The sequence below is a fragment of the Corticium candelabrum genome, chromosome 21 (genome assembly GCF_963422355.1).
Source record: "Corticium candelabrum chromosome 21, ooCorCand1.1, whole genome shotgun sequence".
Classification (NCBI taxonomy): domain Eukaryota; kingdom Metazoa; phylum Porifera; class Homoscleromorpha; order Homosclerophorida; family Plakinidae; genus Corticium; species Corticium candelabrum.
This window is the reverse complement of record NC_085105.1, coordinates 1,720,039-1,731,351: the sequence shown is the minus strand read 5'-3', so window position 1 is coordinate 1,731,351 and position 11,313 is coordinate 1,720,039. Positions and strand designations below refer to the sequence as shown.

At 43.3% G+C, this 11,313-nt stretch overlaps 1 protein-coding gene across 1 annotated transcript; it reads right to left on the bottom strand.

The window, feature by feature from the left end:
• Positions 1-94: 94 nt before the first annotated feature.
• On the bottom strand, positions 95-11,313 carry LOC134196532 (tyrosine-protein kinase HTK16-like). The gene is made up of 13 exons (XM_062665680.1): positions 10,743-11,313; positions 8,794-9,040; positions 8,659-8,726; positions 8,458-8,595; positions 8,279-8,404; positions 3,750-3,882; positions 3,482-3,678; positions 3,136-3,189; positions 2,790-2,882; positions 2,548-2,733; positions 1,776-1,867; positions 1,575-1,701; positions 95-460 (listed from the first exon to the last, which is right to left on the bottom strand). Exons 1-13 carry the CDS (start codon positions 11,295-11,297, stop codon positions 266-268), a joined length of 2,211 nt encoding a protein of 736 aa, XP_062521664.1. The 5' UTR covers positions 11,298-11,313; the 3' UTR covers positions 95-265.

The following is an 11,313-nucleotide window of genomic DNA, read 5'->3' as shown; positions in this document are numbered from 1 at the left end:
GCACGACAATTAATTATAATTTTTAATAAATAATTAATTAGTTTCTGTGGCATTCAGTACACATGCATCACAGCTTGTGTGCTTATTCCTCATGTCGTGTCAAATAAGTTAACATTGTCAGCCTCTACACCAGTCATACAAAACAACCCACACAGCATGCAGATCACATCAAAACAACTCAAAATCTATAAATCTAAATCTCAAATCCCGACCATACAAAAACCCGTAATAAAACCAGATCACACAACCGTGATCGTTTGGATCATCAAGCATAGAAATTCTCATCTTTACGAATGTCGCCATATTCTGAGTTCTCCAGAAAGATGCTGTACAAAGCCATAAACGTGGGACGTGAGTCTGCGTCGAGAGACCAACAGCTGAGCATCAGATCATACGTTGCCCTAGAGCATGCATTCGGCTTCGGTAAACGATAGCCGTGATTCTCAATCTGATCCAATGCCTAACGAGAAGTAAGCAAAACAGAAACTGAGACAATCAATACTAACACTGCTCTCTGACTTAATTTAATTAATTAATTATAATATAAAATATGCGTGTGGCTTAATTTAATTAATTGATTTAATTATGATGTAAAATGTGGGCGTGGCTTAATTTAATTTGGCCTGCAAATTAATTGATTTATGAGCGTGGATTAATTTATAAGTAGAATTGAAATATGGGCGTGGCTTAGTTTAATTACACACAATTAATTGCATGTAGGCGTGGCTACATTCAATTACTAATTGGGAGCTTGGTTTTACTTTAATTAAGATGTGACATGATTTCATTACTATTTATGGGTGTGGCTTTTAATGTTTAGAATAGGGGCATGACTTTAATTTAATTAAGCCACGCTTTAATTGGATATAGGCGTGACTTAATTTAATTACTACTTGGGGTCGTGGTTTTTGCTTAGAATATGGGTGTGACTTTAATTTAAATAAGCTGCGTTTTAATTATATACTAGGATCCATGGCCCGTCGTTCGTATGGGCAAGATACTGTAGTGTAAAGATAGGTCTGTGGATACGTCACGTGCAATCTTTGTTGCGAGGTCCCGGATGTGCTGAATGAATTCGAATCTTGCTCTTCGCGCTTGTTTCGATAGAAATCAACACACTGCCCGTGTAGCGCTTGCTGCAGAAAACGTGTAGGTTGGAAAGAGATATTCGATCGCTTGAAGCTTTGCGAAGGACGATGATGCATACAGTCTACACAGGGCTGGTGTGGGCGTGTGTTCGAATGAACTGGAATGTGTAGCGTTTCCGTCATCGAGAAATTTTACACGGGGGTCGACCCCTCGAGAGGGGACCCAGTGCATAATTTTTTACGCAAACCTTCCCCTGTGCGTGCCAATTTCAGTTGCGAACGGACAAAAGACGTGGCCAGGTATCGCGAACACACAGACAGACAGACAGACAGTTTGAGCTCTATATATTAGATAAGCATGGCTTAATTTAATTACTAGTTTTTGGGCGTGCCTTTAATTACTTTGAATATGGGCGTGGCTTAATTTGTTAAATGTGGTCTCGGTGTGGCTTAATTACAGCACAACTGGTTGTTATTGTCCCTTACCTCTGCTCCTGTCATGTCCTCGTAGGGTTGGCAGCCAAATGAGAACATTTCCCATAGTGTGATGCCGTAGCTCCACACGTCGCTGGCGTGCGAGAACGTTCCGAAGTTTACCGATTCCGGTGCGTACCTGAATACAACACGAGTTTAGAAATTGTCTGGTTTCTATTGAATTTTGTAGTGAATGGGTACAGTACAGTGTACCATTTAATTGGCCATCGTCCGCCCTTTGAAGCTTTGTAGTAGTTACTGTCGGCTCCGACGGCTCGCGATAGACCAAAATCACTGATCTTAACCTAATGTATGACAAAACAAGAAAAATATGACCAGTCACATGACTACCTGTGTGTGTGTGTGTGTGTGTGTGTGTGTGTGTGTGTGTGTGTGTGTGTGTGTGCGCGCGCGCGCGTCTGTGTGTGTCTGTGTGTGTGCGTGCTCCCGAATGTATGATGACTGCACATGGACTATGTCACAATCCTCGTTACACTTGATATTCAGATTCCATCTCAGTTCTGTGACTGCTATTTGACATCATTTCATTAAGAGACTTCAGAACTCCACACACCCAGCAACATGAAGCACGATGCGGCAACAAGTCATCTTGCAACCTCAGTGTAAGTTGTTTGCAGCATTTCCATATTGCCAGTCATTGTCAAGCCAGATGGGGAAATCTGTAGAAATCCAGTAGAAGACGAAAGCAAAGAGACTACAACAAAACCGGAAGTAGTGATGACAAAAACAGGGACATTAGCATCGTCGAAGACTCAACATTGTTGTCAGATCAAGTGGGCTTAGTCTGCACTTTGCAGCCGCAATCTTAAATACGTGACATCAGTTTGACAGAAGAAAACCAAACGATGATCATGACCGTTACTGCTGATACTGATGTATCAGACTGGTCGATGGTGTGTGTGTGTGTGTGTGTGTGTGTGTGTGTGTGTGTGTGTACGCTCTATTCCACACGTAATCTCCTTACTTGTTTCTTGGAATGCACAAGTATGTTCCTCGCGGCCAGATCACGATGTACAAACCGTTTTCCCTCCAAGTACACCATCCCACACGAAATCTGCGCTGCCCACAACTTCAGCGAGTGCACAGAGCACTCACTCGTATGCTCAAGCAAGAAATCCAGAAGAGCCCCAAGCGGTATGAGTTCCTGTACCTACACACAAACGATTAACAAAATTCCAGATAGAAGACGACGACGTATACACAAACCATCATCATTGGTTTGCTGATACAAATGCCTATTAGATGAACGATGCATGGATGCTCCATCTCGTACATAACACGAGCTTCGCGAAGAAATTCCTAGCAACACATGGAAAACGGTAATACACTTTCAAATATAAGATTTTAATACAGAGCCACAAAAAGTATTCGTATGTACTTGTAATGTATACTCGTCAAGTCACGTGACTTAGTTGTTGATATCAATTATTATAAACCTGCATAGACCCACTAAACTATTTGTACTCGCAATAAAGTGGAGTCGTTGCAAAGTCACGTGACTTGCTTGTTGATATCAAGTATTATAATTACCATTAATTAAAATTATATTTACCTGTTCGCCGTGTCCAAGTGCATCTGATCTGAGAGTCTTCACGGCAACAGAAACCTAAACAAGCAGACACACGGCCATTGCTGTGATCAGCAAATATTTATCCAAACAAGCAGCCTCTGCAACCCATCACGTCAACATCACAACTACCCACCCACTCCCCGTCTGCCGACCTCCCAATCACCTTTCTTGATCATTCGTCATGCTTCACACCCTACATCTTATTATATATAATTAATTAATATCTATATTTAATATCAATGATATCCCATACCCCTCACACCCCACATCTCATTATACATAATCAATTAATTATTACTTATACTTAATATCAATGACATCCTCATACCCTCTTTCCTTCGGGATTCGTCCACAAGCCTTTCATCACCGATCCAAACTCTCCTTGACCGAGTTCATGCTCAAACACGACAGACGACCGATCGATGAGCACCGGATTCGATCCACTCGGTTGTGGAGCAGGAGACGGTCTTCTGTCTGTGGGTCCGAGTCGACGAGGTGCTGGTGGCACCGATATGGGTGGACGACCTAATTGATGTATTCAACACACGAGTAGTGAGATCACAAGCAGCGAATGTTGAGATGTGAGTGGGACAAACCGGTAGCCCTTGGCGTGTCCCATTTTTCCAACTGGCTGTAATCGTCCGGACCGTCCTCGTCGTCTTCGTCCACAGTGGGTATTCGAGGTTGACTGCTTAGTGGTCGTTCAGGCATCTTGTGCAACCGTGCGACCTGTAATAACAACAGGAAACTCAACACAGTAACACATTGGCAACATTGGTTAACACGTGATCCATCAACGTAATTCTCTGATAAAAAGTGAAGTGTAGGGACTCGACCGATGACTCACAAAATAGTTCGGTGCATGTAACGGCAACCAGAACAAAAAAAATAAATAAATAAATAAAAACAGTGAGTGTACAGTACAAGTAGGATTACGAGAGGGAACAAAATCACAGCCGGACAGCGGACATTTACAGACCAAAACGGTGGTTTGTCCGCTCTTTTGCATCTACACTGTACAGTGAGGTTGAACATGTGTACATACTGTGTGTGTTGTGAAGGCTAGCACATACAGCAGGAGCACTAAATCAGATTATCATCATTAACTAACGATGTTTTGGCATCTATGTGATGACACCCACCAAGCATCCACTCACACAACGTCGCTCAAATATTCAAGCATCTTACCCTCCTTTGTCTCTCCTACAGCCACAATTGAAACGTAAGAAAATGCACACGAACGTTTTACAGTTTCGAATGGCACGAGATCGTTGCGAGGATCCTACAGACACCCGTGCAGCATCTGCTTTAGTACAGCACCTGGTGGGTGGGTGTTGCACTTTCAACTCTTGTTCTTGGTTCTTAATGGTGCAATTGACTGCCTAACTGTAGGTCAGACTTGTTACTGTAATTAGAATGTGTAGCTTGCACAAGATGTACACAAAATAACGTGATCTCCACTTCCCATGACGCTGACATATAATTAATTAATTTTGTAGTAAAACATAAAAATTAATTATTGGATGTCTGGCCAAAGAGGTGATATGTCTGGTCAAACGTGAAGATGACAGGACAGCATGTCTGATGATCTAATTTTGTGCCCTGAGGATATCACGTATCCAACACTTTTGCGAAAAATTATGAAAAACGGCTTCAGAAAATGCCGTCTGTGCACCCTTTGGCAAACCCATTTTTGGCACTTGGAGCTTGTCGAATGACTCTATATGTTTGAGAATACCTATGTTTGGCGAGACAGAGCTAGAACAAGACCGTTTTGCAAATTAGCCACGCAGAAATGAACTGGAACCACGAGGCCTAATGCACGTTATACAAGTTAAGGCAAAATCCTGATCTTGTGATGGTTTCTGCTAACTGTACGCTACTGTGAAGCTTCCGACATATTAGCTCTTGCAATTAAGTGATAAATGCTGCTGTAGAAAGTTATAATTTTACTTTATTCCAAGTTGTAATGTCAACGTAGACAGCTAGGATCAACATAAGAAATTGTGCTTTAGTATGCACACTGCACTGACGAGCTGCAAATAAAGTAGTTCACATATTAGTGAGCTTTATTGAGATACGTATACATGCAGCCCTAAAAAGGCAATCGAATGCGATTCTTGCATTGATCATGATTGCTTAATTAACTACCTATGAGCTAGTCTTTTGGTCAATAACTTTGATGTTCTCGTTGGTCTTTACTCTGGAGTAACTGCTCCCTATGAGGTAGACTACAATCTATAGCTCTTACCAACTTGCAGCAAGGCCAAGGTGAGGCAAAAATGGCAGGTCTTTCAACAACAGTTGCCTAGCTAACGATGACTTAGACTTTGGGTGTCGCAGAGAAAGTAAAGTTAAAGAAACAAAAGTGCTGCATCAGCATGACAAATACTGCTTGGTCGCTAGAAGATGTGTAAAACACTTCCCAGGTTTCATGCCTTTACTGGATGCGACAGCGAACAGCATCAGTGTTACTGACTATATTTAATTGGAAGTTGTAGCGGTCACTACTAGATAACACAGAGAGACTATAGATCTCTTCGAATGCATATACATCATCTATTTGAGCTCCGGTAAATACATCTGATATCTGCTGTCATGAAAGTTTGTCAACCATACATTCTTACCTAAAGATTTTTGATAGCAAATCCGACACTTCCCTTGTAATTTCACATATTGGTTACTATGGCAACATTCTTAATCTAAGAAACGCTGTTTTAGTCAACTTTGGACACTCTGATGCTAATAAACATCATTTTCATAATCACCACAAAAAATTACGTAGGATAGGATAGAAAGAAAATGGTTTGCCATGGGGTGCACGGAAAAGTCACAATTCTGGACTTGGCCCACGGACTACTTCCATCCCTGACCTCATAACTCTGATTGTCCACATAACTGATGCTTACTAAGTCTGCAGTTTGGCCTTAGTTTTCACGATGCCACACACAGTCAATGTGACAATTCCATAGACTATTATACACATTATAAAGTTGTAGTTGTAGTTGTGTGTGTGTGTGTGTGTGTGTGGGTGTGTGTGTGTGTGTTCAGAGTAAACTCTCAAACCGTGCGGCGGAGAGAGGTGATCAAACTGTCCTACGTCTGCTCTTCTCCTCTGGCTCAATCTGCAACCATTGGTGGATCGTGAATCTCCTCTCAAGGAGTCGACCCCCACATGAAATCTCTCGACAACGTGACCACGATGCAACTTCGAATTTTGACACATAGGATCCCACACACATGCAACGAGAGACGGTCGATTTCCCGCCGATTGAAACTATGTTTCATGCCTGAGTTTCGCTCTAACGGCGGATTGAGTGTATCTCTACTAACAGATGAAAGTGAGTCAATACGAGAGTAGCTCCAGCCGTCTGAAACTTTTGTGCAAATTTCTATTTTTGCTTTTATAGAGAGAACGACTCGTTTTAGCTTCTTCTTCTGTGGCTCTTGGGATTTCAACATTCTCATATCACAGATGAGAACTACACCTGTACTGTGATGCTCATGTGTGTTACCATTTTGTGTGTGTAAAGCTAGAGTAAGTCCGAGGCACAGGTCGTTTGGTAGCCAACGTATTTGGTTATTAAAGGAACATTTGCGGTCACATGTGCTAGTAAATTGCACCCAGCATACACCTTTGATTGTTGGTTACCAACAAATTGAGACATTTGGCACACTTGTAGAACGAGATTTTCTTACGTACGTTTTTAACTGATTAAATGATAAATTCTATCGGATGCGTTTGTAGCTTTTTCGATCGGAGCTCCAACTTCTCGAATATCTACCGTAGATCGCAGTTTGCAAAGCGAGGTGCTGGGTTCAGTAGTTGAAACACTACGGTTGACCACAGTGCAGGATACAACTATCGGTAATCGAACATTCGTCCAACCAAATCACGTTCACGTCCAACCGTAACTTACCAAATGTTTGGCATCTGTTCAGCCAGTAAGAGCGGCCATGATGTCTATTCATGCAGATGACTTTGTGTCTTAGAGCATGTTCACACCGACAAATGCACTAACTATGATTAGGTCAACATTAGCACAAGTGCGTTCACACCGTTACCTATAATTAGTAAGTCATGTGAGCACATGAGTGCAATTAGCCTCGACACTTTGATCCATAATAACCGGCAAGAATTCGCGTGAATTGTCTTGACTAATCCATTGCTTTAAGGTTTTGAAGAGGGAAACATTTAGTTTGCTTTCTCTGGCAGCTCCTTCAGGGACGGCAGGAAGTTGTCACATGTACAGGCACGCACGTAGTATACATCTGCCTGCGCTTTCGTGCAGGTCGCCATGTTGTTGCTGCATTTGTTCACGTGCAACCACTAACGCCATTAATGTGGTTGTAATACTACTCTTTACAGCATTAGAATGGTATTAGAATGGCGTTAGAATGATGTTAGTGCACTAACGCCAAACTAATCATGTGAACACGCTCTTGGTCTGATTCCGGTTCAGTTTGCTAGATCTAATCAAAGGATGTCTGATAACTTTTTGTGGATGTCCGGTCAACCACGAGTCGTTATATCCTGCACTGAGGCCACACCAAAGTAACTACTGTATTGGAGGGATGCACCTCACAATACATTAGACTATTGTATTGGAGGGATGCATCTCACAATACACTAGACTATTGTATTGGAGGGATGCATCTCACAACACACTAGACTATTGTATTGGAGGAATGCATCTCACAATACACTAGACTATTGTATTGGAGGAATGCATCTCACAATACACTAGACTATTGTATTGGAGGGATGCATCTCACACTACATTAGACTATTGTATTGGAGGGATGCATCTTACACTACACTAGATTATTGTATTGGAGGAATGCATCTCACAATACACTAGGCTATTGTATTGGAGGGATGCATCTCACAATACATTAGACTACTGTATTGGAGGGATGCATCTCACAATACATTAGACTAACGTATCGGAGAGATGCATCTCACACTACACTAGACTTTTGTATTGTAAGGATGCATCTCTACTTTGCCAATGAGCGACATACAATCAACGTCTTTGCTCGCACAAAAACAAAGACGTTTCATACATCAACTGTAACATCACTCAGTTCATCGTATGTCATCAAACGTGCCGTCTACGCTTACCTGTGTGGGTCCTAGAGGCGTCCGAAGTTGAGTTGGTAGACCATCCGCTCTCTTCATGTAATAATCAATGACGTGTTCAAGTGACCAGAACAACGGTCCGTCGTCGATGTAATGCCATCGCGACTCCTAATCCATTGCATCAATCGATCGTCGAAAAAACCACACAAACAAACAATTACCTTCACTTGAATCTCATAGTGGTAGATCTGGTTACGTAGGACGAGACTTAACGCGTGACATCCAGGAGTCCGGCTGCTCGGACGAACGAGAAACAGACCGTCACTCAACCCGTACCGATTCATATACTCAATGGCCATCTAGACGCCATCCAGCCACGTAACGTTCGTTCGTAACAACAAATATGCTGTACAAACACTCACCCTTCTGTCAATCTTTGAATGCAGCCAGTCAGACCTCTGAGTGAGAACCGGGGGCGGCGGTTGCTTATCTAAATCAAAAAATATTCACTACTAGAAATGACTAATTAAATTTGATATCAACTAGGTTGCATATACCTAGAATCGATACAACTTGTGTTTGTCCGTATCTGAGAGCGAGATCTCTGGGCGTGTCGCCGTCGGGGGTGCGTGGGTGTTGTGGTGCTCCGAGTGAGAGTAGGATTTTTGTACACTCGGTGTCGCCGCGAAATGCGGCCTCGTGGAGCGGCACCCAGCCGGTCGTCGTGCTTCTCTCCTGCGGGTCGGCTTCGCCGATTTGGATCAACAAGTGGCATATCTTGTTGTGACGGTTGATACACGCGACCTGAAACGAATACAATCACTTCAATATTTGAGTTCAGCTGCAGTAAGACATACACAACGTATTGCATCATTTCATAATGCAGACAAAAGCCCATATCAGGGTTCTAACCAGGCATGCCAAGGCGTAGCGGGCCGCTACGCCTTCAGAACTGACCGCTACGCCTTCAACATACATACCTGCTGGGCGTTCAGAGCTGACCACTACGCGTCCAATATACTGGCTATGCATGTACTGTATGGCACACATGCACATGTGCACTCACTCCCTCTCCAGAAGTTATGACAAAGGGGAGGGACTAGCTACTTGAAATGTTATCAACAGAGTGATAATGAGGGAGAAGGTGAAGACTGACGTCATTATATTTAATGACGTCATCAAATATTTGATGTTGACATATTTGGTAACGACGTCATAAAATTACTTTATCTGTTCTCTAGTTGTATTAGAATCAAATGCAACATAACAGACAGAGAGACATATAATGCAGCAGATTATACAATGACAAGTTGACTTAAAACCGGAATTATGAGTTGACCTAAAAGAGTAAAGGTGTACAGTACAAAACATGAGATTGAAGATAAACTTAATTAGTAAAACACCTGCTGCAACCACAGTCACTCATTAGCACTTCTTCTTGGAAAGGACAACAGGAATTCACCTCAAACATCAACAAGGAGACCTTGCATGCACTCCCTAAGATTACCAGATGTCTGACATGAGAATATGTATTGTTTTGTAGCAACTTTGGGACTATCAAGACCACTAATATTCTTACTTCCGTGATCCCACACTACGTTTGCTAAGGCTTTCCAATTCTGTCGCAACAGTCAATAAATGCTGTTTCCCCACTGCAAACGTCCCTTCCCTCTCCCAACTGTCATTTTGATGGTACTGACGGTACTGGCGAGAACACTGAGTACTCTAGCATTTCACGCCTCAGATAATAAACGACCTCTTCTACGGATGAAAAACCAGCAGCAGGGGTGTTCCCAGGATTTTTGGAAGGCACGGCGGAAATAACCTCGCCCACCTTAAAGTTTGGCCCCATTCCAATTTTTATGGTCAGACCACAAAAGCTTTGATGCAGGTTTGCTTACGCTGAGATGACACAAACTGTTGTCACAGAATGCTTAGGCACAAAAGGAACAAAGTGGTTTATCTTTTTTAAAAAGTTTCTCTCTGTCTTAGTTCACTGTGCTTGATTGACCACATGATAGCTATATTAATGCGAGTGGGAAATTTCCAGACCTCAAGAAGTTGAGAACCTCCCTTTATATAGAATAGGAAAACCAGATATCTACAGACTTCGTTTGTTACCATCAGATACTGACCTAAATAGTGGGCAGAGTGCAAGACAACCACTGTTGAGCTTTGAGTACTTGTATTACAATTAAGTTCATACCATATGGCATTCTTTGTCCTCATTGGTCTTATCTTCAAACCAAGCATCCCAGGAACTACTTGTTAGCTTCAAGAAACTTCCCACTTTCCAAATACAAATACAAGTCCATTGTCTTCATAGCTAATCACTGCCTACTCATACAGCAAAGCATGGCGGAGTGCCGTGCCTTTTGTATGCTGGGGACAACCCTGAGCAGGCTGCTGCAGCCATACTATCCTACAGCTCCGCCTCCGATCACGTGATGCAAACCTAATCATGCCATTGGCCAACCGCTCCATGCACACACCACACACTCCTCACCTGCAACGGCGTTGTTCCATTATTATCTCTAATCTTCACGTCGGCGTGATGCTGCAGCAGCGCCATGACGACATCATCGTGCCCTCTCGACGCGGCCACGTGCAACGCCGTCGCTCCGTTCGCGTTCTTCCCGTTCAAATCGCCAGGATTCTCACCAAGATGGCGTCTCACGCGCTGAGCCTGCCCGTCGAACGCCGCTCTATGCAACTCCGTGTCGCAGCGCTTACGAATGACCGACGGCGGGAAAGTTCCCGGACAACACTCGACTAGTCGAGTCGGCAAACCGTCGGGTCGTTGCTTGTAGTGCCGGATGAGGTCGTCGACGCCTTGAAAGACGGGCCCGTCGTCGATAGCGAAGTGGGCGTCGCCGTGGTGTTGTATTTGAAAGTGCATGTCTTGTCCTTTGGCCCACAGTGAGAGAACGTACGTGCCCGGGTGATTGGGGCTCTCGCGCACGAGGAAGATGCCCTCGCGGCGTCGGGCGGCGTAGAAGAGAATGTGACGTGCCTGCTCCCGGTTGATTTTGCCGTGAAACCAGAGCAAGTCGTCGGACATGATGTTGAGAGAGAGA